The sequence below is a fragment of the Mesitornis unicolor genome, unplaced genomic scaffold (assembly GCF_000695765.1).
Source record: "Mesitornis unicolor isolate BGI_N332 unplaced genomic scaffold, ASM69576v1 scaffold1722, whole genome shotgun sequence".
Classification (NCBI taxonomy): Eukaryota; Metazoa; Chordata; class Aves; order Mesitornithiformes; family Mesitornithidae; genus Mesitornis; species Mesitornis unicolor.
Window position 1 is genome coordinate 2935 of NW_010171078.1, and position 24142 is coordinate 27076.

Genomic DNA, 24142 nt, shown 5'->3' on the forward strand with positions numbered 1-24142 from the left:
GCCACTTCGTCATTGCAATCTCTTCTGTGTGCATCTCATGCAGACCTGCTTATATTCTCATAGCAGAGTTTCCCTCAGAGCTTGGGGGCATTTCACACCCATTGAAATTATTTGCAAAGGAAAGGCAATCACATTAGTAATTTTTAGCTCCCTATGTTTTGTTTAGCCCCCTTTTTAAATAAACTTTTTTTTCCCTCCTTGCCTTGTTCCTACATGGTCTTCCTCAGTTGTAGATGTTTGGCAACACCACGAGCCCAAGCTGAAGCCGGCCGCCACTGATGCAGATATAAAATATGAATACAGCAAATACGAAGATTTAAATGCAAAGAACAAAAATACGAGAATTGCAGATGTCACTGATGTCACTGGGGGCTCCCAAAGCAGGACTGGGTGTCCAGAAGAGCTTTCAGCTGCCATGGGCAAAGGATGACTCATAACGCATCCATGCTTGGTTGTATAGAGAGGAAATGCATTGAACGAGGCCGCAACACTACAGCAAGTTGTATCAGAGTGATGGTCAGAGGACCGCAGGAGGAATGCTGCCACAAATGCAGAGGAAAATGGTTGGGAAGCCCCTGGATGTGTGCAGGACTGACCTGCAGTGCCTCAAAGGAGGAAATGGGCTCCCCTGTCCAAGCAGTGGCCATGGCGCCTCCCAGTCCTCCAGTCCTCGAATGGGACCTGGAATGTCCCTGCTGTTTCTCCCTCACCCTTCTGCAGGGGTCTGGCCGCAGCCTGCAGTCACATGCAGTAGTGCCGAGGCTTGCTGCTCATCAGTGTGTGGGTTATTCTTCCAAAGGTAAGATGACAGGGAAAATCAGGACCCTCCCACACCTCTCGTCATGGGGATGCCCTCTGCTTTTCCAAAGAAAACAAGATAAGTAGACAAGAAAAAGTGTAATAGCTCTTGTTTCTCCAGTTGGAAGATAAGAAATTTATACTGATTAATCCTTTCAAGCTACTTTATACAACATAAAGAAGGAGAGAAAGGGCATAATCCTATTTTCTCCCTCCATTTCCATGTCACCTTTAGCAGCAGTATTTGAGAGCAACCAGCTCCAAACCCCACCAGAGGCAGGGAATATATTCAGGATGATTTGTATGCATATAGGAGTATGCTTTTTTCTTTGAAACTGTGATACAGCTTGTTCTCATCAAACCTTTCCCAGTCATGGCTATGAAACCACAGCTTGAAAGGCATTGTCCCCTCGTGCAAAAGTCAGCCCTCGTCCTACAGATCAGACAGTGTTTGCCCTAAAAAAGTGACAAGTTGTTCAGCCAGTTCTCAGGTACACACATACACTCACCAACAGTTCCTGGCGATTGCAAACAAAACCCAAGCCAGGATTAAAAAAGAAGAACAGAAGATTAAGCTCCTATCAAGAGGTAATTAAAGCCAGGAGGAGAGATAATGATGACAATCATAATGAATCAGTTGGTATGGGGATGTTTGCCCAACAAATTACTGTCATTATAGCCAGAAGCAGGTATTATTACCCATCAGCAGAAGTACGGTTCATCGCACTGCTGCAAATGACCTGATCAAGTGTAGAGAGTAATTAAAAGGACATTCCAGCCTGGATGCATTATTTGCTGTTACTCATGTTTACTCATATTCATATCTTTACTCAAATAATTGCTTCTGATAAGGGCTGCAGATTTATAGGGGGCTGTGGAGAGGAGTGGGCTAGTGGTGCATTCTAGCCGTGAGACAGCCGAGAACCTGGAGTGACCACGGTTTGGTGAGTACCATTGTGCTGACATGGTCAGGCTGGACAGGCTGCCTTCTCCCCTCTTTCAGTTTTTGGGTGGTGGATTTCAAGCTCCGTGATGCTTTGCTGAGCCATTGCCATGAAGCCATGCATGTGCTGAACAGCAATGCTGGTAAGATGTGGGATTTTCCTCCTCTGGAGCAACCAGAGGAAAGAACAAAGCCAAACAGCAGCTGGACCTGATGGCTTCCAGAGATACATGGTCTTTAGTTTTAGGTAGAGCACAGCAGAGGGACGGGAGCAAGAAGGTGCACAAACTGGCTGTGTACCAGCCTTTCTGGGAGCTCTCCTAGCAGTAGTGCTTCTGTGGGGTGAGCAGGAGCACTTGGGAGCCTTAATTCGGGAAAGCTGATGGGTGCAATCTGACATTTCAGCAGCAGGATTTGTCTGCTGGACAGGTCCTGGGCTGGCTTGGTGCACACTTCTTTCAGCTAAAGGTCCCAGCTAGCTAAGGAGTTTGCATTTATTGAAAGCCAGCATCATTGAGGAGGGCAATAAAAAGCTCAGGAGTACCTTAAGAAGGTTAAGCAGCTCTACTGTGATGACACTGAAGATCTGCCTTCTCCTTGGAGTCTGACTGATTGAGAAAACCAATGCAATTCAGCATGATTGATAGACAGGGGAAGTTACCCAACAGCTATTACCGTTCCTAGCAACTTCAGCAAGCAAATATGATCTGCACAAGGAAGACAAAATTATGTCCAGAAAGGAAAAAGACCAGTTGATTCACTTGATTAGTAGCTAGAAAGGTAATGAAGAGAAGGGAAACTCTGGAGCTAGGGATGGAGTTTAAAATGGGCTCTTAAATGTGATGCTCCAAGATGAATGTCAGACCAGGGTTGGCACAAGGAAGGCCAGAGTGCTGTGGTGGGATTCTGGCTGGGGGTCAAGGCACTGTGTGGTAGGTACTGTACAGACTGAAGGACAGGCTCAGGTTTCCCTTCCCTGAAAGGTGCTGTGCGCTGGTTTTGGTGGCTGTTTTCAGCTGTTTCGCCTTTCTCGGCTGGGAAGCAGTACTGTGGAGTCTGTTTTGCTTGGACTCCGGGAAGAAACTGGTCTTTGAAATGTCCTTCTTGTTTTACTTATTTCATCCTTCTCAAAGCCAAATCAGGCAGGAAAACACAACGCTAAAGTATCAAAAGTGTGTGTGAGATGAAGCTTATGGCTCCTTAATAATGCAAAACCTCTCATCTGTCTGCTCTGCAACCCCTATTAAATATTTGTGCTGTGGCTTACACTGAATAAATTTCTGTATAAATCCCCCACTCTTGTCCTTTCTCCTCTTCCCTCTTCTCATCTTGCAATATCTCTAGAGTAGCAAGCAGTCCCAGAAGGGTGCATAGAAAGTGTTCAAGGAACTCTGACAGTCCTTTAATGCTCTTTGTACTGCCTAGTTTCAGACTAAAGTAAAACCAAAGTGGAAGGACTTTGATTTTGGGTTAGCAAATACTACCTGAGAGTTCCTAGGAAACTGCCTAAGAAAGCAAGGTTTGCTTCGTTGCAGGAGGAAGGCAGGTATAGTATAAAATACAGATATGGCTCCTGCGTAATCCTTGGGAAAATACAGGTCTCTGCAGGCATAGATCTGCAAAAAGAGCCTTGGAATAAAAGGCAAAAACATGCGATGGCTTGTGATAAACGAAATGTGCTTCCCTTTTCTTTTTATTTCAGTAAGAAAACAAAATATGAGGTCCTGCTGCTACTGAAATTGTGTGTTACTTCTTTTTTTCTTCTTGAAAGAGAAGGATAGGCAGATAGCAGCACACACAAAAGCCCTTCCCTTCCCTTGTGTATATGTGAACATTTATTTGGTACATGCCAATTTTTGTTTGGAAAAACCCAAACAGATTTCTCCTGGGCATCCTGTAGGTATACTAATAACCGTCCATGGGATGTTTTCATGGGTGCTTTAAACCTCCCTGAAGGCTCAGCTCTCAGAGACCTATGGGGTTTATTCCATGGTGTTGTGCCACTGATGGATTAACTCACACAATACCCCCCTGGGTATTCAAGGCACTCTATACTGACCCACAGCAGAACTCCAGCACAAACAGCATCTCACACAGCCAACCTCAGACCCATGCTCTGGGGCTGCATAGTGGTGGTGGTGGGATAACAACTACAAACAACTTCCAACTACCTGACAACGTGAGTGATTCAAATTGTTCATCTTTTGTATTTTAAAGAAGTACTATCTTTGCTTGCAGGAATTCCTGCCTAATTTAGTGATGGTGGTGTTATTTATATAGCTCTGTCTCCTGTGTGGCATGTGAACTGTGCCAGACAAAGACCAAGGTCGTTTGTTCTGCTGCTCATAAAATCTTGCTCTTTAATTCAGGAGATAACATGGTTTCCGTGAGGACTGGTCTGTGGCAATTAATTATCCCCATGATTGTCCTATTGCACTTCTCAGCATCTCTTCCATCCTGGGAGAGGTAAGCATTTCTTGTGCCTCTGCTCTCTTTTTCTCCATGTCTTGATGTTCAAAGAGTCTGCTAGCTATTAAAACAGCCTTTTATCTTCCTTCCAGAACTTGCATCTGCTTGGCTGTTGGATTTTTTTTCTTCCCTAATTTGACTTAGTTAAATGAGTGCAAATGTTGTAAACCTTTTTTCTTGCTTAAGAATGGAAACACTGATTTAAGCTAATTCAGGAGAAAAATCAGGATCTCAGACAGATCAGACTACAGTAAAAAAGACTCTTGAGTCTGTTTTCCTGCTAGGTACTTATACAGGCTGATAAAGGTGGATGTTTCTGTTAAAAATAGCCTAGTCCCATGAAAACATAACCAAAAATACAGAGAGACTAAAGGACTTAGGCTAGAAGAGGACAGAGGTGAGACTCTTTTGTGCACATGCACACACACACACGCACATACACACGGTCTCTCCAGGAGCTGGGCCTCAGACATTTTATCCTACCCACTGGCCAATCTGGTTTGAACTTTAATAGCTCTGGTTGAACCTCACTGAGGCTTTGAGCACTTGTTTTAATGGTTTGTCAGTCAGTCACCTGTGAGTGCTTGTCTTTGGTACCACCACCATTATCTACCTGTTCATCAAGGTCTGTGTATCTAATTAATTTATTACTTCTCCAGTCCCTGGTCCTACTCTTTTGTGCTGAATCAGTGCTCACTCCCATATCCTTACGGTAAGGTGATTACATTAGCAAGAAGGAAGTGCAGCTAGTTTTTCTGTGTGATCCTTAACAGAGATATTTCTTTTAAACTCCTATCAGATTGGCACTTTTTTTGCGAAACTTTGCCAAATTGGCACAAGTTCTTGCCCATCTTTGTTTGGGACCCTCTTTGCTTGAGGGAGCAGTTTTAAATGACTGTTCTCTGGTCTTAAAACCATGCCTTTTCATTTCTTTTTACTCCTCTAACCTTCCAGGACTAAGAGACATGCTGATGGGCTCTTCCACAGTGAGCTCAGCAAGATGAACGGCAATGCCTATGTGCGGCAGCTAGTCAAACACCTGGTGGGCCTCAAGGAGAGGTAAGGACCTGCCAAAACCACCCTTCTGGGGCATGGAAGCCCCCAGTGGGAGCTAGGAACCAAGCAATGAGGGGGATGTCCATGGGGCCGAGCTGTCTGCAGCTCCAGAGCCAGCCTGAGCACTGGCTCCATCCAGAAGATGCCCAAGATGAAAGGAGATACAGGTCTCCTTGATGGTGGGAAGAGAGAAATTTCTGTGGTTTGTGTTAAGTGCCACATCGCAAGGCTGGGAGGAGCCGCTCTTGTGCTGTATTTTCCCCGATGCAGGTCTCAGAGGCACTCAGATGGACTGTTCACCAGTGAATACAGCAAGATGAGAGGAAATGCTCAGGTTCAGAAATTCATCCAGAATCTCATGGGCCGCAAGCGCAGGTAAGAGCTCTGCTTCCTGGGGAATGGGAAGAGAGTTTGGGCCATGCAGGGTGCAGGGAGGGAGGTCTCAGGTCCAAGGAAAGGGGGGGTGGCATGGCCAGCGGTTTGGAAAACTCAAGACAAGGGCAAGTGGACTGGGGGTTGGTCTCCTCTCTCTAGGCTGCTCCTGGAGATGCTGTGCGATAGCAGAAATATCCCCAAACCTTCTCACTGAGGCCGTTTCTAAGCATAAAACAACATTACCTATTGTGGTCTTTCATTCAGCTGAAGTACAAGGCCATTAGCTCTCACTGAAGCCACGTGTATGAGCACAGCATGAGGTATAATATGTAGTGCATTGTGATACAGCTCCCAGCTGATGCTGCCCTTGCTCCTGTTATGTTATGAAGGGAGAACGTTGCCTGGAGAGGTTTCCTTCCAGCTCGGTCCTTACTTCAAGACAGAGACATAGCACATTGATTTCTTCCCATCTATTCAGGGTGCTTTGATATTTTCTGGTGCATGTATCACTACCAAAATTCTGGCAGATGCAGTAGACTTTTCATTTCCAAATGCTGGAAAAAGGTGGAAGGGCATGGCAATACTGCATAATGAGGCAGAGTGCCAGTGCATATTAAAACCTGTCCCTTTGCCAGTTAGAAAGCATTTCAGCCTGGTTTGAAGAGGATACGTCTTTTCTTCCTGCACAGCTATGGGGATAGTCAGCAGGTTAACAGTACATGGCCTGTGGGGCAGGTCAGTGGAGGGGTGAACCTGCCTTGCAGCCAGCAGTGCTGCTTTACAGCTATGGTGGTTACACTATTATTATTATTATTATTTTATTTTATTTTTTTCCTTCATCTAAACCAGCTCTCCAGGATCAGTCAACACAGATGTGCAAGGAAGAGAGGAAGAAAACAGCCATGAGGAACTTTGCTTTATGTGGTTGTACCAGAGCTTTCTAAACGCCAGGTAGGTGAGACAGATTTGTCACCTCTATGGCCTCGATCACCACAGTATTGAAGCCAAAAGAGGACTTTTGGTAACTTGAAAATGCCCAGTTTTTTCCCTAAGTGTAAAATGCAGATGTAATGCAGTAGATCAGAAGGGTTCAGCTTGTTCTGGAGAACAAGCCTTATGAGGAGCGGCTGAGGGAACTGGGGGGGTTTAGCCTGGAGAAGAGAAGGCTGAGGGGAGACCTCATCACCACCTACAACTGCCTCAAGGGAGGTTGTGGAGAGGTGGGTGCTGGGCTCTTCTCCCAGGTGATGGGGGATAGAACAAGGGGAAACGGCACCAAGCTGTGCCAAGGGAGGTTCAGGTCAGAGATAAGGAGGAAGTTCTTTACTGAGAGGGTCGTCAGAAGCTGGAACAGGCTGCCCAGGGAGGTGGTGGAGTCACCATCCCTGGATGTGTTTAAAGAGCGGGTAGACGAGGTACTTAAGGATATGGTTTAGGGGGTAGACAGGAACGGTTGGACGTGATGATCTCAGAGGGCTTTTCCAACCGAGCGATTCTGTGATTCTGTGATATACTCAAAAATATCCTCAAAAAGGGACAGGGTGGAAGATTTATTAAATTGTCCATATTTTAAAATCACTTCTACCTCATTGCCCATCAACTTGTGACGCACTGTCTTGGGGACTGTCAAGGCTGAATTGCAACCCTCTATCACACAGTTTTGTACCTCCTGTCACTCTGCCAGCAACCACACTCCCAGGGGCTGGTTTGCAGAGCTAGAAAAGCAAATGCTTCAATCTAACTACAAGGTGGCATGTGGCTGTGTGCAATCTCAATTGAATTCCATGCCTGCATTCATGGTAATCTCTATTTCTATGTTCCAAGCTTACCTGGTACTCAGTTTTGCCTTACCTAATGCAAAGCTGGCATTGAGATTTACAGCTAGGAAGTGCCATATAAAAAACAGTTATTTAAAAAAAAAACAACCCAAGGAATCAAAATAATGTCTTTTTGTAATCATAGAGTTGTCCTCCTAGACTGAAACAATTGTTCTTCCCATTTGGAAACCTCTTTTAAGAGTTAAAATAGAAAGCCTTTGCTACCCTGTCTTGGTTTGGACACACACCTCAGGATGGGCTGTCCCAGCACCTGGACATTGTCCCTTCCTAGTGACCAACCACTTTCAATTAGACATCTCACTATTAAATCACTAAAATTAAAAGGAATAAGCTGACCCTTAGTACCTCTTGTCTGTGCTGCCTAGAATAAATTGGGATGATAACACAGGCAGGCTTTCCTCTTCATGTGTGGAGTGCTTGGCTGCAGGCAGAGGTGATCTGGGTCCCTCTATCATACATCAGATCCTTGGAGTAAGTTTTGAATTTACAAGGTGGCCTTGTCACACTTCCTGCAGTCCGTGCCCTCAGGAATAACAAACTATCACCCATTTTTTTCACTCCCAACAGCCACTCAGAGAGCATTGCCAGGGAAGCCGCTGCAATTACCAGCCAGTACGTGTGCCCCATCTCTAAGCAACTGGTTGCAGACACGAAGGAAGACACAGAGAGTTTTACCTGAAGGTGAAGGGAAAGAAACAGCCAAGGAGATGGCTTTGCATGTACATAGCCTGGGAAATAAACAAGGAAGCTATCGAATTTACTTAGGAAAAACTCTTGAGATCGCTAATAAAAAAAAAATTCTGGAAAGCAGCCAAAACCCAATAAAACCTCTGAGATTATCAAGAGTTAAATGTATGTCAGTGTCAACTGGTGTCAGTAGATGGAGCCTGAATAAAGCACATCACTTCCACTTTGTGTTAGCATCTGGCTGCCTGCTTCTGAAGTCAAATAAAGATTTGTTAGCTATGCCGATGCTTTGGCTGCTCTTTGGGAAACAGTAATAAGAGTGGTACCATTACCAGGTGTTGGACCATTAGGAGTGCAGGGCTGGGGAGAAAAGTATTTTGCCAGGCTTCCCCAACATAAGGCATGTTGGGACCATCTGGAGTCCCTGGCCACATCTTCCATAGCTGGGACTCAGGACTGCCCACAATCCAACTGAGCAGAGCCCAATATCAGAACCTCCATTTAGCAGAAACTTAGCCAGCTGCTAGGTTTTATTGCAAAGAAATGTACTGAGACCTATCCAACATACATACACACTGCAAATACTGTTTCCGCTCCATTCTGCCCCCGTATTTACTGCCCAGCTTTCTCATAGCCATTAAAGACAAAGCTCCACTAGGAGGAATTTTTTCCATCATTTAATGAAGTTTACATGTTGCCCCTGCACCGTGCTTCCTGGAAGATTCCCCCTGTGATAACACAGCCACTCTCATCTTTCCTGTAAAACCAACAGATTTTGAAGGGCAGCTCTAAAGTAAGGCATCTTCAGCTGCGATCATGTGTGCCTATCACAGAACTGCCCAGTCCATTCTGCACCATCAGTTTTCACCATTTATGATGTACCTGACACCTGCAAAGAACCTAGTTGCTCTCAAATGTTCATCTAAGCACTCGTTCCCATACCGTGATGCTGAAGTGCTGTTCTCACAGACCTTGGCATTTGTTTAATTTGGTCCATAGGAAATGTCTGCTAGGAAAGAGACCTCTTGGAAGGAGTGTTGACTGCCTGTATTTTGTTAAGCCACTAACAGCCATCTGGCTAAAATGCAGCATCTGAGAACTTTCTGAAATCAATTAGGATTTTAAAAGGACCAGCAGTGAGTGCACCTGTCTCCTTTCTCATACTCAATGGGCAAGTTGAAAACAATGGTGTTTCTTTGCACAGGTGGCTAAATGCCTTGCCACATGATATTTGGCTTGGAAAAATTTACTCAGAAAAGGACAGGACAAGACAGCAGAATATCATGCTATTAAGGCTTCAGGAAGCTGCTGAGATGTAAATAATTGGAGCCTGGATGGAGATTTTGGGGAGCATCCCTACAGAGAGCCACTGCTGGCAAGTCATAGAAGGGGAGATGCATTGTCTCTGCAGAGGTAGTCACTGGGCTGCAGCTGAGCCCTGTCGCAGTCTAAGATCCACTCTGCTCACTTTGTGAGGTATTGTAGGATGGCTGGGAATAACAAGATTGTCTTAGAAACAGAAGTGATTATGTCAACCCATGGACTTACATGCAGTTGGTTTGCCATACAAAGAGAAGAGCAGCCAAGATGGCTTTGTCTTCACTGAAACCTTTGCCCTTTCCAGAAAAAAAGACACCTGAGAGCTAGCTTTTTAATTAAAAAAAAAAGTGCCTGTTTTTCAGGAACAACATGATGGACTGTGACTAGAAGAGAGAAATTAAGTCATGGGCTGGGGAGTAAACCCTGTTGCAAAAGGGAATGCGGGCCAAGCAGAAAAAGCCTGGCTAAAATAAAGAAGATACAGAGTGGATAGGAGCATCATTATGCCTTTTTCTGGGAAATGACTTGACCAAAGGAGACCCTATCTCTGGCAAACCAGAAACCAATATTTGCCTACTTCCTCCTCAGTGGGAGAGGCTGGAGTATACAGACAGCTTGCCAAGTGTCAGCCCTTGTCTTCGTTTGTGCTTATGCTCTGAATTCAAATATATGCTTGGTGCTACTGAGACCTCATGATAGGAAAGATCCAGGAACAAAGTAGGAACAGAAATCGACATATTATCATGTTCCGTGACTGGTAAATGTCTTTCAATAAGTCATCCAATGAGGCAAAGAGGCAAAGGTCGAGCTGCAGCAATCCACTCCAGCCAGCCAATGTCTTTTGCCATCATGAAGCAGTGAACACAAAAGACGGCACTAGGAGAAACAGGGAGAGAAAAAGATCAGCTTAATCAGAAAGCGGGATTTTTTCAACAACCGACAGCTCACCATGGCTGATTTTCACTGGCTTCTCACTTCTCTGCTCTTTCTGCTGCCCTTCGTAATGCAGGTTTCAGCACAGCAACAAGGTAAGCTCTTGCAGGCGGTCCATGACCACAGAGAAATAACCCCCACAACAGCAGGTAGCACCATTACAGGGGGGAGATGTTTACACCCTTCTTCTGAGACAGCTTTGTTCAATGCCCTTCTCTCCAACGGTAACCAGAGAGGTGTCATGTCTCACCCAACTCCTTAACAGTGTGAATCCCTGCTCAATTTTGTGTCTGTGTTTTTTCCAGGATGTTCTGTCGATAATAGCAGACCAAGCATTTATGAAAATAACCCTCCTGGCTATTTGGTGACCACTATCCATGTGGAACCAGACTTCACTGTAATGATTGATCCTACTTCCGCCGATGCCAGATTTTTCACTATACAGGGGTCTGAGCTGCAGCTGAGCCAAAGTGTGGATTATGAGGTAAACTTTTAGCTGTCAGGCTATAAGGATGAGATGGATAATGCTGGGATGCAATGAGTTTCAACCTGGGGTCTTGGACTTCAGAGATTCATAACCTGTTTCTAAAGGATCTAGGAAATATAAATGAAAATGAAATGAAAAATGAACCTGTTTCAGCTGGGTTTGAATTCACTGCTTGGGAGGTTAGCCTTTCCACAAGCAGAGTATAGGGAAGAGGGGGATGCGTGGTATGCCTGCTGTCACCTTCCTTCAATGAGTTTGTGTGAATTAAAGTAAGGGGAAGTTTTAAAACCAAAAATGTGACAACTGTAGCGTTCAGAGCTCTCCAGGACTCATGTAAAATGATCCCTATTTGATGTAGAAAACACAGCTCTGAGCAATGAGATGATCTTGTGTGAAGCATAAAGGCAGTATAAAAGGTCAGTATATTCAGTTAGGTTGCTGCTAAATTATTTTACCTTCCTGGAGCGCTCTGTACACAGCCACAGGCATCCTTAAACTGCCTTTCCTACTGTAAAAACCCACATCTCTTTGAGTGAAGAACACCAGAAGTAACACCCTGCAGGCGACACTGTGCTTTCTGCATGGTACATTTCTGTTTCATTTAATTTAAAAAGAAATCTCTGTTTGAATTCACCTTAAGTGTGAGAAAATGGCCGATTAGCTCTGCCGACATGTTACAGGAACCACACACAGGGAGAGAAGCTGGAAGATCGACCTGCTTTGACTCCACCAAATGCAAGATCCCAGCACTGAAGGATGGCTGTAAAGGAAAGAAAGGAAAAGTTAGATATGTCTGAAAACATGATAAATCCCAGCAACATTTCTGATTCAGCAATGCATGTATTTGTCTCATTTACTTTAGTAAGAGTTAGTACATTTTGGCCTGTTTCTGCAATGGCTGAGGTTTTGTTTTTACATCTAGAACGACGCCTTGCTGCTGGTGAGCCTGATTTGCAGGGACATTGCTGGGCAGGTAAGTGCTCTTCCCAACACTCAGCCCCGTTACAAGGCACTGCAGGGCAGCACATACTTCCCTCTGCTCTTCTCAGTCCTCAGACCGGGATGAGATGTCCTTTTCTTTGTGGACATCTCACAGTTAAAGAGAAAGCACCTTGGGCTCTGTGAATGGGACAGGAACAAACCCACAGCCCCCCCCGTCATGGGTTAGCTGCAAGCCCCAGCCCCATCCAGCTGTACTTCTTACACCATCTCCTCTGCTCCCTCTGTAAATCAGGATCAGCCCCTAACAGTCTTATTTTTGTCTTTGATTCTCTTGCTTTACCCTTTCTGCAGACTGACTCCTTAGAAATTTCTGTGACCATTCTCAACGTGAATGATAACAGTCCAGTGTTTAAACAAACGAATCTCACTGAAGTTGTTCCTGAGGTAAGCACTTTATAGAAGTGAAGAGGGCACTGGATTACCCAGTGCTCTGGGACTAAGAAAGGGTTAGGGAGAAGTCCTCAGGCCATTTCACAGAAAGAATAACTACAGCAACTTTGTTTCAGGATACAAAAGTGAATGCAACCATCATAGCCCGTGAAGATTTAAGTGCTAGCGATGCTGACCTGGACACCGTATTTTACGAACTCACAACAATAGTGCCGGTGAGAATCTTTGTTGTTTGGGGAAAAAATGGTAGCTCTGGAGAAGTCTGTGTGTTTATTTCATCAGAGCCCCAGCTTTGAGGCTAAGGTCACTGCATTTAGTTCTCTGACAGCTTCTGGACAGGCATTTCTTTTGCATTTTGGTTTTCCAAGCATTGGTTTGGTTAGCAGAACAGAGCAATCAGCATTGCAGGTATTGAGTTCTTCTACTGCTCACATTTTTATTACACTGTACAGAATAAACTGTATATCATCTAGGATATTCTGAGCCATATGATCCATGGAAGTCTTGCTGGGATGGTCTGTAAACATATCAGGAGAGACCTTTGTACCTCATAGAGTTCAGAACCGTGCTGAGTTGCATAGGGAAAGAAAGAGTTATTGTCCTCTTTGCCAAGAGAGTCCATGCAGAGTGGAGACGACTTGAGCTGCCCATGATCACACAGAGACCCTTTGGCTTTGCCAAAGTCTCTACTTTCCCCAGGTCCCCGTTTAGTTCCTTAGTTTGTCTGCTCTTAAGAGTTTTGCTTGATAACATGGGAAATGAATTGTATGCACAGTTAAATTGATGCCAGCGTAGAGTGCAAGGGCTACAAACTAAAAACAAAAAGTAAATTCAAGAGAAAACAAAAAATTATATCTGTATTTTTAAAAAGCATTGTGGAGTGAGCAGGTAGTATCTGACATTCTGCCTCCACTGCCTCCATAACCCCAGGGTTTTTAAGGGTTGTGAACAGAAACCACAAGTTTTTAAATTTCAGCTATGGGACCAAACTTTGCACTCACACATTGGTGTAAATCCAGGAGGACTCAGAAATTCAGAGGAGTTCTATTCAAGACATAAGATTAAAGGAGAATCAAAGCAAGTGCAGAAGGTTACAGAGTAAAATACAACTTATGTTATTTCAATTTAGGTTTACAGTTGTTTCCAAAGTTCAGTTGTGCTAGCCTATGGCAACTGAACTTGCCAGCTCTCAGAGGCTGAGCCATTTTTGATCTCTTTTGTGCATGGACGTGAGATTGCTTGGCTGTCATAGACCCAAAATTAAAGATTGTTGGCAACCTGTTAAGTGTAGGAAATAAATGAGGTAAAGGATTCCATCCAGTACAGGCTGAGCAGGTAAACAGGCGAAGCAGGGGATCTTGGAAAAGAAAACTTGCAGAAACATGAACAAACCTTTCTGACAAGCCAGGCAACTCCAGTGTGCAATACCAAAGATAAAATAGATCTGGCCTTCTCACACTGCCCTTCTTCCGCCAGGTCCCCAGGCTTAGAGGTCCGAGTGATGACAAGCACAGCAATGAGCAGTATTTTGAACATGTCTACTTGTCTGTTATTTAGCTTGCTGCTAGTAGGGTTTTTCTTTTGTTTGTTTGTGGTTTTTTTCTAATTTCCCAGGGCACAGATGGTTATTTTGCCATAAAAGGAGTTAATAACCCGGAAATTTATTTACAAAAAGCACTGGACTATGATAAATTTAAATTGACAACGCTGGTCTTGTATGCAAGGGTAAGTTCTTAAGGAGGAACAAAATGGCTCGTTTGCCCTCTCTTAACTGAAGGGTAAGTCTGAATGGGGCGTCTCTTGGATGGCAGGAGGGAGAGTGAACATTGGTGGTGGTGACTTTGGAGCAGCCTTCCACCCTCCATAATTACACAGTAACTGTGTCCAGCTTTGCATTTAGCCCACCTTTGTCAGCAGAATGAGAGAATTCACTGCTTTAGCTAATCTTGCCTAAACTGCTAGGCCTGAGACAGAATGGATTTACAACAGCTAAAAGACCCTGGGTCACTGGCTTCTGCAAATGGGTTATTCTTTTGGCAATAAAACTTGCATCTCATGAGTATTCTTTGCCTTTGGGTACAGGACAGGCCTGTGGGCAGCACTGAGACCACCAACACAGCTACCGCAACAATAAATATATTTATCGAACAAGCTGACACCAAACCACCTTGGTTCCTACCCTGTACCTTCATTAACACGGATAATAGCATTTGCATCAGCAGCCCCTATAAGGGAAGGGTCAATATCTCCGAGATGTCGGTAAGCACACATGAACAAACAATACCCTTGATGCTATTCTCAAACAATATCCAGATGCTATTCCCAGTGGGTAGTGCCTAATAATTTCCATGCTCTCATGCCGATCTCCAGTCACAGATGCAGATGATTCAGCATGACAGGAAGCGTTTGTCATCCTAGAAAGTGGAGATTCCCCCACCCCAGGCAGCATTGCTTGTACTTGTTCCTGCAGCACATCACGGGAGAAGCGAGAGCTGGAAAACCCTTTGCTCTCATCTGTCTTACCTCTGCCCCGGGCTACAGCCATCTCCCAGCAATAGATGCTGTTTTGTCCAGACAAAACCATCAGAGCCATGCTGGGATGGGAGAATGCTGCAAATGCTAATTGGGTGCCGTAGTGGGGTATGTAATGCTTTGCCTTGTTATTGCAGACAGAACCACTCATCCTAGAGCCGGGGCCTATCTATGCTATTGATCCAGACTATACTTTGAATGAAAAAATCGTGTACAGTATCGTTGGTGGTGAGTAGAAGTTGTCACCTTCCACAGACTGCATTGCTCTCACGTTCCCTATATTGCCTGCCAAGAGGAGACATCCTCCGTGGCACTTGAGAGTTGAGGGCCTGGGGCTTTCCCCCTCTTTTTCTGCCACAGAAACATAACTAAATCCACAAAGCGTTGTGGACTGAGTAGAAGAAACGCTCTGTACAGAGAGGAAGAAAAATATAATTACAGTCCCACAAGCCAATCTCCATGAAAATTGTTTCAAAACGACTGGGTTTTTTTGGGAGATGAGACATGCTTTATCTTTAAGCTTTTAGACTTGATTTTGCTAGTCTGGTCATACCACTTTCATTCAGTCTTTGATCTGAACCTAAAATTCCCACATCATCAGAATAATTTTCATTCACTGCCAAGAATTATGTTTTTATTCCCCGGTACATTGCCACTGTCTAATCTGCCCTGTTTTAGTCTTGATTTCAAAAAGATTACTTCAGTACAGTCAACCGATTGCCCAGTCATTGACTGGACCATTTATTTCATTCAAAGGATTTTTTTTCTTAAACAATAGTGGGATTTTGAATAACTATCAAGGCGAAGACAGATCATATTGGTCAGGTGGAGTGATCACTTGTTTATCTCCTTTGTCCTATGCCTCAAGGCACCACATCCGTGAATATCTTCCTGATAATAAATACATTACAGAACTTTAGATTCCACTGGCATTTTGGATGTAGTGTAGTCCTTGTCTAAATACAGCCCACAGTGTCTCAGAGTGAGGAAGATAACTAAAAATGTTGCATGTATTTTAACATATATCAAACATAGATGGTTTTATGATTCAAACACAGATTAGAGATGTAGGAGGCTGATTTCTCTTGCTACATCACTACAAAAAGCTTTCTGTGTCTACACTCCTTTTTGTAGTCAGCAGAGAGAAATAAGCATTTCCAGAGCAGAATGCAGCTCATGCTGAGGCCAATGTTCACAGTAAGTCAGATAAATCACGCACTGAGATGCCACTTTCTCTTCACGATATAGGTAACAAGATCCCGTAGAGATGTCTTCCCTTTAGATGCCTAGAGCTATTCAAGATGAATCCCCACCCATCTATTCTTTGTAGCTTGGCTCCTTACCTTTAAAATAGGAATAAACCTTCCCTTATCTCTTCTGAAGTGCAGTTTGGGTTTAGTCAGGTTTTGGGTTCAGGGTAGGGTTAGGGAGCTGGAGACCTTCTGCCCTCAAATTGCACCAGAGCCTCTAGGCTCTAGACATTGAGCAGAATTTAAGATGGTTATATCTGGGCCTAGGCACTGGAAATGCAAAGCTTTGCTGTCCTACCCCATCTGGTTGGGTTCACACACGTCTTCTTGATTCTTTTTTTCTGTTGAGTCCCTCTGAATCCCTGGGCAGCACTCCCAGCTCCTGGAACAGCCAGGCAGACAAGGACAACAGCATTATGCCCTGCGGGTATTGTCACTAATATGTGGAAAAATGAATCAATGAGCTCCGGGTGCATATATGAAGGCATTTGATGATTGAATAGTCTTTCCATTTTCTTAGGAGATGCAGACAAAGTATTCTCAGTGCATGCAGACACCGGAAATCTAACTATGAACAAACCCGTAACTTCCCCAGACTCGTACCTATTGCAAGTCATGGTAAGTCTGATGGCATTACAGACAACAACCCAGCATAGCTGGATTTCTAGTAAGCAGCAGTCTCAATGTGACACTTGATTAATGACATTAATAATTAACACTAACTCTTTTTCTTCTGAAAGGTCCTAGTATTTAACTAGTGTCTTTCATCAGCTTACATGCAAAGCTCTTGCAGGGGTTAAGAGGCATTTTCCTTTATGTGTGGGTTGCAACATCAAAGCAAGTTAACTGAACAGAGACACCCTGCTGAGTTGAAAGTATGGAGGAGCATAACTGGAAGGCTTTCTTTAGGCATGACTAGAGCTTGTGCTACAGTAGTTAACGTAACTCAACCCTAGAGATGAGCTCCTCTTTTGGCTACAGAGGAAAAGAGGGAGTTGAGAAGCACTCCCTGCACATGCATACCTAGGAAGACGTGGACTTTCAGGTAGTAACTGAACTGACCCGAACCCTCACTAAGATGAATAGACTATGCCTGCTGGTGCTGGAATCTCACTGCTTTGCACTGGAGCATGGCAATTTGTCCAGATGTGGCACTCTATAAGGGGCCACATCTAGACTTTGGGGCTAGACCAAGACTGTGTGAAGGGCCAACAGCAGAAGCAAGCTAAAACATAAGGATGCCAAACCATGAGTCCACCTGTGACAGGCTCAAAGCTCGCTGAAAATGATGGAAAGAACACCATAAGTTGCAACAGGCTTCAGATCAAGCCTATCCTTTTATGTCTCAACACTAATAGGAAAAGGCAATAATATCTCTCTCTTTTTCTCTTTCTCTCCAGGCCACCCAGGTCAATAACATACAGAAATACTCTGTAGTCAATGTAGAGATTAAGGTCATCAATAAAAGTAACTATCCACCGCACTTTGAGAACAGGATCTACAATGGGACAGTATTCGTTGGTCTGGCCCCGAGAAGCTTTGTCTTCCAAGCTGGTGAACCTTCAAGCCCCTTGATGATAACAGCAATGGATGAGGACTTCCTTAATGTAAGAAACTGAAAATGCACTGCATTCTTTCTCACTGCTTCAAGCTTAAAGCAGCATCAGAAAACATAGGGAAGGGGAGGTGGAGAGAGGCAAACACATGTTTTCCTCTAGTGTCCTGTATTATATTGCCCTGGAAATTAGACACAGATCAGAACTGCATGTCGTGTGATGTAGTGTGGAGGAGCTGCTGGACTCTTCTATTTCAAAAGCCAGTCCCACCCAGATCTATGTAGGTGAACTAATCCACTGCAAAACAGCATGCTGAGTAAAGCCCAGGGCTAGCAAATACTGTGAATGGGTCCAGATCTGACTTAGGGCTGGGTGAAGCGTTTCCTTGAAGAGTTCGGGGTGGCAGGATCCCAGGCAGAGGTGATGTCTCTCTGCCAAGTCAAGGAGAACTATTTGTGGGCTGGCCTGGGAAGAGGAGCCAGTCCAAAGACAGCAGACTAGAAAGGATCTGCAGTTCTGGGCTGTTAACCTTCTCCCTGTAAGGACTCATTTTGAGAGAGCCATTCTTGAACAGTGTACTGGGAGAAGGAAAAGAGAAGAAATGTACTGACCAGCCATTCCCATCCAGCCCTATTAAAGAAAAAAGTGCTAGTTTCATTGATGCCAAGACTTTCATAACAAGATTGGGGACCTACTTGAGGAATAACAGCCTAGACACAAAGGAAAACATTGTGCAGACCTCAGCACAAGTCTTTTTCTCAATGTACACCCCCTTTGGCACTGTATTAAGGCAGAGCTGATAAAATTTACAAGGTCTCTCTAGATGTGTTTTGCTTGGGCAAATACTACAGACACCAACACAAGCTGGGTAAAACTTGGGATTTTTTTTGGAGGCAACACTTTTAGGATACATTCTTGAACTCTGAGCAGAAGGGTGAACACACTTGAGTTCAACCTTTCTCACCTCAGTCAAGATTTATGTATTGCCCTATACACCTGCTCATACTTCAGGTGTATTTGTCAAGTCCTCAATGTACAACCCCTTTGGCACTGTATTAAGGCAGAACTGATAAAATTTACAAGGTCTCTTGCATAGATGTGTTTTGCTTGGGCAAATACTACAGACACCAACACAAGCTGGGTAAAACTTGGGATTTTTTTTGGAGGCAACACTTTTAGGATACATTCTTGAACTCTGAGCAGAAGGGTGAACACACTTGAGTTCAACCTTTCTCACCTCAGTCAAGATTTATGTATTGCCCTATACACCTGCTCATACTTCAGGTGTATTTGTCAAGTCCTGCCAATGGGTTGTTATGAAGATGCATGCAAAGCACAAAGTGTGATTTAATCATTCACTCTTCTGGCTTTTCAGAAAGTCAACCCAAACATTGAGTACTACATAAAAAACAGCACTGATTTCATCGCGACCAAAGATGGACTTATCCTGACAAATGTGGTGCTACAGTCACCAGGAATCGTAACCATTGAGGTAGGGCAACTTTCTTCATTATCTTGCCAGGGTCGTGGAAGGAAGGGGCAGTTTTTAGTAGAGAAGCACCAAGGGTGGAATTCCACTGAGTAAGGGACATAATGAAAGGACAGTCCTTGCCCCAGCCATTTGCATCATAAATGTATAGGCATGGTGGGAGATGAAATGGTAACATATTTGCTCCATGTGATACAGGCTCTATCTGTTGCTAGCTGTAAAATTGTTTCTCCAGTCCTGTGGAAAATACAATTGGAGACTAGCAAAAAGTAAACTGGGGAGATTTTAGGAGCCACCCTCCCACACTTAAATTCTGATTAACAAAAAAAAGGAGGTGAACAAGTGGGTAGGAGGTTGATGTGTAGGTAAGAGTAGGGTATGATTGTTGACATATACCTCAACTCTAAAGGCTTCAAACCTGGAAATCCTTTGGTAAATCCAGTACATTTTTTGCTCAGGTCAAAGGAAGTGGTTAATAATTTTAGGCTTCCTGAGAAGCTAGATGTTTGCTTTGTCCATCTGCCTGCCAGTGACAACTGGCTCCATAAGTCTTGCCTAGCACAATGCCATACCCTATGGAGCTATTAGAACCAGCTTGACTATAGCATTACTTTAGCTACATGGGCAGGGCAGAGAGAGGTGCCAACACGTGCTGCTGCCTGCCCACAACACCTCATTATCTGTGTAGAGCACTGTGCTGCAAAGCTGTACACAAATGGTGCACCTGGTTCTGGTGCAGGACAAGGACTCTTTAGATCTCTTCTTCCTCTGTGACCCCAAGTGCAGGGATATTGTGAGGATGTGGTGAGGATTTGGCCACAAAGGGCCCACCACATACCTTGAAAGAGAACTGGAAGTCTAGGAAGTCCCTAAGCTATCTCTTTCACATGTTCACATAGGCTGTTGCAAAAGATACGGTGAGCCTGCAGGAGGCAAGCACTGTAATTGTGGTGGACATCATCCTTGCAGCAGGTAGGCTGGGTGTTTCCTTGTTTTCTGCTTTGTGGGAATTAGTGGGGAGTCTTTTCCACTTCTGTTGGCAAACTGGCAATGACAGGTCACCCGCTGAAGTCTGAGGGTGAGCTACATGAGGTTCTACAGTGGCTATAAGAGAGAAAACACTCAACCAACCACCTTATGATGTGGTCACCACATGCCTCAAACATGCTCCTGAGACTTAGTAGTGCTGTGTGTTATAGCATCTTTTCTTGTTATTCCAACACATAACCTGGGGTTGCTTCATGCTTTTTTTGTGGGTAAGAAATAACCCAGGATGTCTTATCATGGCAAAGTAGGGTTGCCCTGACACCTTGGTACATAGCCAAATCCAGAGAAAACGGCAACATTATTTCCAGTCTTATGCAGAGCAGGCAGAAGTTGTCAAACCCTCACAAAGCCAGACTCCCTCATGAGCCAAGGCACTTTCTACTCAGGTCAGGTTCTTACACTCCAAGATTTTAGGGTCTTCCCAGGAGAAATGACCCATGAGAAATGAGAGAGACATGAGGCTACATACATAACCCTCCAGCTATAATTTGGTTTTGTTGGCATAAAAAAGCTTACACTTCCATACTTCTTAGAGATGGCTCTTAAATAGATCTTATAGATCAGTTATATTTGAAGCTTATGACACTGCTTATGCTTTGGATGAAGATGAACCAGTATCATGCATTTTCACATCAGGGTAGGCAGGTAATGCCCAGACACCATTGATTTCTATATGATGATGGGATTGAAGTTCCCACTTGGGTTTTTCTATATTTTTTACCTTCTGAGCCATGGCTGTCATGGGGACTTCTGAAGGAGAAAAAAAAGTGGGCTCCTGGGTGTAAATTTGGATTTCCTAAAGGTACTGCCACTTCACAGCTGGAAACACTGGCTGCATAAAAACTACCTGAACCCAGTTTAAGAGGATATTCCAGCTCAGCAGTAAGCTAGTTCAGGTGTTAGTACACAGAGCTGCAAATGCTCCAAGCAGTCGTACCAGGTGTACTTTTACACAACTTTTAAACATTGCCCTTGCTATTTAAACCACACAAAATAATAATGCTAGTGACTCTGCAAAAAAGTAGACTGAAATTACAGTGAATGGCTCTGAGCCTATGAGAGGAATTGTACTTTATTCTATACTATAGCCAGCATGCAGGAATGGCCTAAACAGAGCTGGGATTACCATTTGCCTAGCCAATCTGTAGTATATTTAACCCTCAACTCTATGTGCATGCAACAGGTTGAAGAGTGCTTTACTGAGCGTACCAACACCCAGAGAGAAACTATAGTTGTTTCTAATATACTCTCCTTCTGGGAAGTGGTAACTCTATGTTGGACTCTGGTTTCTGAGTCACTGGCGCCAGAGTCAGCTCACACCGATCTCAGAGTGAGTCATTCCACCAAGCTGAGCTGGCTTTCACACAGGCGCTGTGTGCTGCGCAGCACAGGAGTGAAGGGCGGTGGAGTTTCACATCAGCGCTGTGGGCTGTGGCTTCCTAGGAGATGAGATCAAGAAGAAAAAATTCCTTGACGTTCTAAACCCTCACCAACATATTAATGATAAACTAAAGGTGCAATCAAGTGTGGAGGGAATACTCAAAGTCCATTGTCATAAGCAGGTCAGCAGGAGAAAATATCTGTTTCATTAATTATTAAACTTTAAAGAGACTTAATTTATACCACAAAATTAAGCTGGAAAACTTAAAAATAAAGAATCCCACTGACAACAACAAGCAAAGCTGATTAACCCCGAGGAAGTTACTGTCTTGACTATAATGTTGATCTCTGTACAAATTTGCTTACACTGACGAGTGGCTGAAAGCATAAGATGCTCCTGAGAAGGCTGGTGTATACTGCTACAGCTACAAAGGAGGAGGAAAGGGTTTCCTGGCCTGGGGACCTTCTAATGCTTTTACTATTTCCTAGTACGCTATTTTATTTCTTATTTTAATGTGCTCATCAGTATCAGAGGTGATGTTTTGGATTAAAGGAAGCTTTGCATTGTCACACACTTGTGTACAAACATACCTCATTTTTGGATGCAGGTGTAAATGGATGAAGTGGGAAAGTAAAAGCCCTACCCAGCTTTACTCCATGCAACAACTGCTTGCCTAATACAGGCACATATGTATTAGCTTAGTCAGATTATGGAGTACAAGTCATTGTCCTGTAAATGGGTGCTATTTCCACTTTATGTAACTTATTGGAAGTTATAATATTCTGCGAGCAGTCACCTTAAAAAAACCCAAGACTCTGTGTTTAGGACAGCAAACAAATGGCCTTCTGGGACATTAAATATATCACTGTCAGATTCTGCAGCACAGGATGCTTCTTTGCCCTTCAAAAATTGGCTGGAGCTTCTCCCCAATGAACTGTTGTGTTAAAAAAAGCTAGCTGCCATTTTTTAGGCTTTGTAATACTGGTTTGTTTTTCTTGTAGCTGTAAACCCGTCTGATAAGACACACACTGCTCAGGATATGGCTATCTTAGGTGGTACATTAGCAGCACTGCTATTAATTGCCTTAGTCTTCCTTGGAGTGATGATATGTAAGCAGTATGGAAAACCAGTCAAATATCTGATAAGGAAGAAGGTAAGTGCCTTGATTGTACCTAAATTTCTTAGAGTTAGAGAGTGGAATCTGAGGAGGCTTTAAATTATGGATGGGCTGTCCCATACACATTTTTGTGTGAAGGTGATGAATTACTCCTGAGACAACGTTTGCAAAGGTAGCATCTCTTTGGTGGTGTTTGCTGTTCTTTTCTGCACCTTGAGGCTGGAGCTGTATGGTAGATGATGAGCACACATGGTGAGAAGAGGACCACAGCTCCACAGAGCACAAAATCTAGGATGAATGTGGCACATAACACAGGTAATCTTTGAAAAACCTGTGTGTGGTATAAAGGTCTTCATCCTCCCTCTATAATCAATGGAGAGAAAGGTCCCTTTGTATCCTACCCTAAAGCTGTCGCTTAGACAGTTATCTACACCTGAGATACTTACTTTTGGCTCCCTCAAGTCCCTGGCAGTCCAGTTACTTTGAAGTTTAGGGTGTAGTTCTTCTGACCAGATGTTGTTCTGTCCCTTAGGATGGGACTGTCAGGAGCCTAGACTCCACTGACTACAATGTGAGTCCAGAGCACATAGCTCAGCTTCACCGTGAGTGAGGTAAATCCCACTCCAGAGTAATACCTCAAATGGATGGGTACAGATCAGTATACACTGCTGGTGCTCACCCCTCCTGGAAAACATGCCCGCGCTTATCTGAAAAAATTCAGAATTCAATAAAAAATAGCTGTTCTGGGGAACTTTTCCAGGCTTCAAATAGGTCTAACTGCAAAACAAGCTGAAGCTTTCCTGAGCAGGAGCTTTCCCCTCACCCTTTCCCCTCACCCCCAGCATTTCTTTTCCGTTCACTGTGATCACAAGGTGCCTCTTCTCCTGTAGTTCTCCAAGAAAACCTCTGGAGGTTACCAGAACCAATCTTACAAGCAAGATGAATACCCAGATGTGAGCATCAAACAGCATGAGATATCAGAAAATGGCAGTGTCCAGTCAATGACACATGTGCTAGAGCAGCCAGCACTTCCCGTGCCCTCTTCCAATGCAGAAGAAATTGATAGCCTCCCAGAGGCTTTTGTAGCTTCCACCATCATCTTTGACCAGGAAGAGAAAGAGGAAGAAATGGAAGAAGAGGCTGAGCATGAGAAAGAAGTGAAGTCTATCCTCAAGACAGACAGGCATGTGGCAGATGACGGCTACAAAGCTGTGTGGTTTAAGACTGATGTGGATCCAGACGCTGGCGAGAGGGTTGAAGTGATTGAGGACAATGCAGCAGATGATGATGATGACAGTGACCAAGATCTGCAGAATAATGAGGACGAGGAGGAAGAAGATTATGACAAGGATGATCACCACAGTGGGCTGGGAGTCTCCTTTGCCTCAGAGAGCTCATCACTCCCAGCTACAGAAGTGATAGTCAGCACGTCTCACACAGATGCAGTAACAGAAGATGACAACTATATATAA

At 44.1% G+C, this 24142-nt stretch overlaps 1 protein-coding gene across 1 annotated transcript; it reads left to right on the forward strand.

The window, feature by feature from the left end:
- Positions 1-10435: 10435 nt before the first annotated feature.
- On the forward strand, positions 10436-24142 carry CDHR5 (cadherin-related family member 5). Its single transcript, XM_010179884.1, has 14 exons — positions 10436-10514; positions 10725-10903; positions 11829-11879; positions 12200-12292; positions 12415-12513; positions 13913-14023; positions 14381-14557; positions 14968-15058; positions 16601-16698; positions 17481-17687; positions 19012-19128; positions 20025-20097; positions 22555-22706; positions 23561-24142. The coding sequence occupies exons 1-14, from the start codon at positions 10436-10438 to the stop codon at positions 24140-24142; spliced, it is 2109 nt and encodes a 702-aa protein (XP_010178186.1).

Excerpts from the sequence above, each read along its gene's own strand:
- CDHR5 (XM_010179884.1), top strand. The coding sequence starts at position 10,436 with ATGGCTGATTTTCACTGGCTTCTCACTTCTCTGCTCTTTCTGCTGCCC. Across the intron at positions 11,880-12,199 it reads GCAGGGACATTGCTGGGCAG|ACTGACTCCTTAGAAATTTC; the intron begins GTAAGTGCTCTT and ends CCCTTTCTGCAG. Across the intron at positions 20,098-22,554 it reads GGACATCATCCTTGCAGCAG|CTGTAAACCCGTCTGATAAG; the intron begins GTAGGCTGGGTG and ends TTTTTCTTGTAG.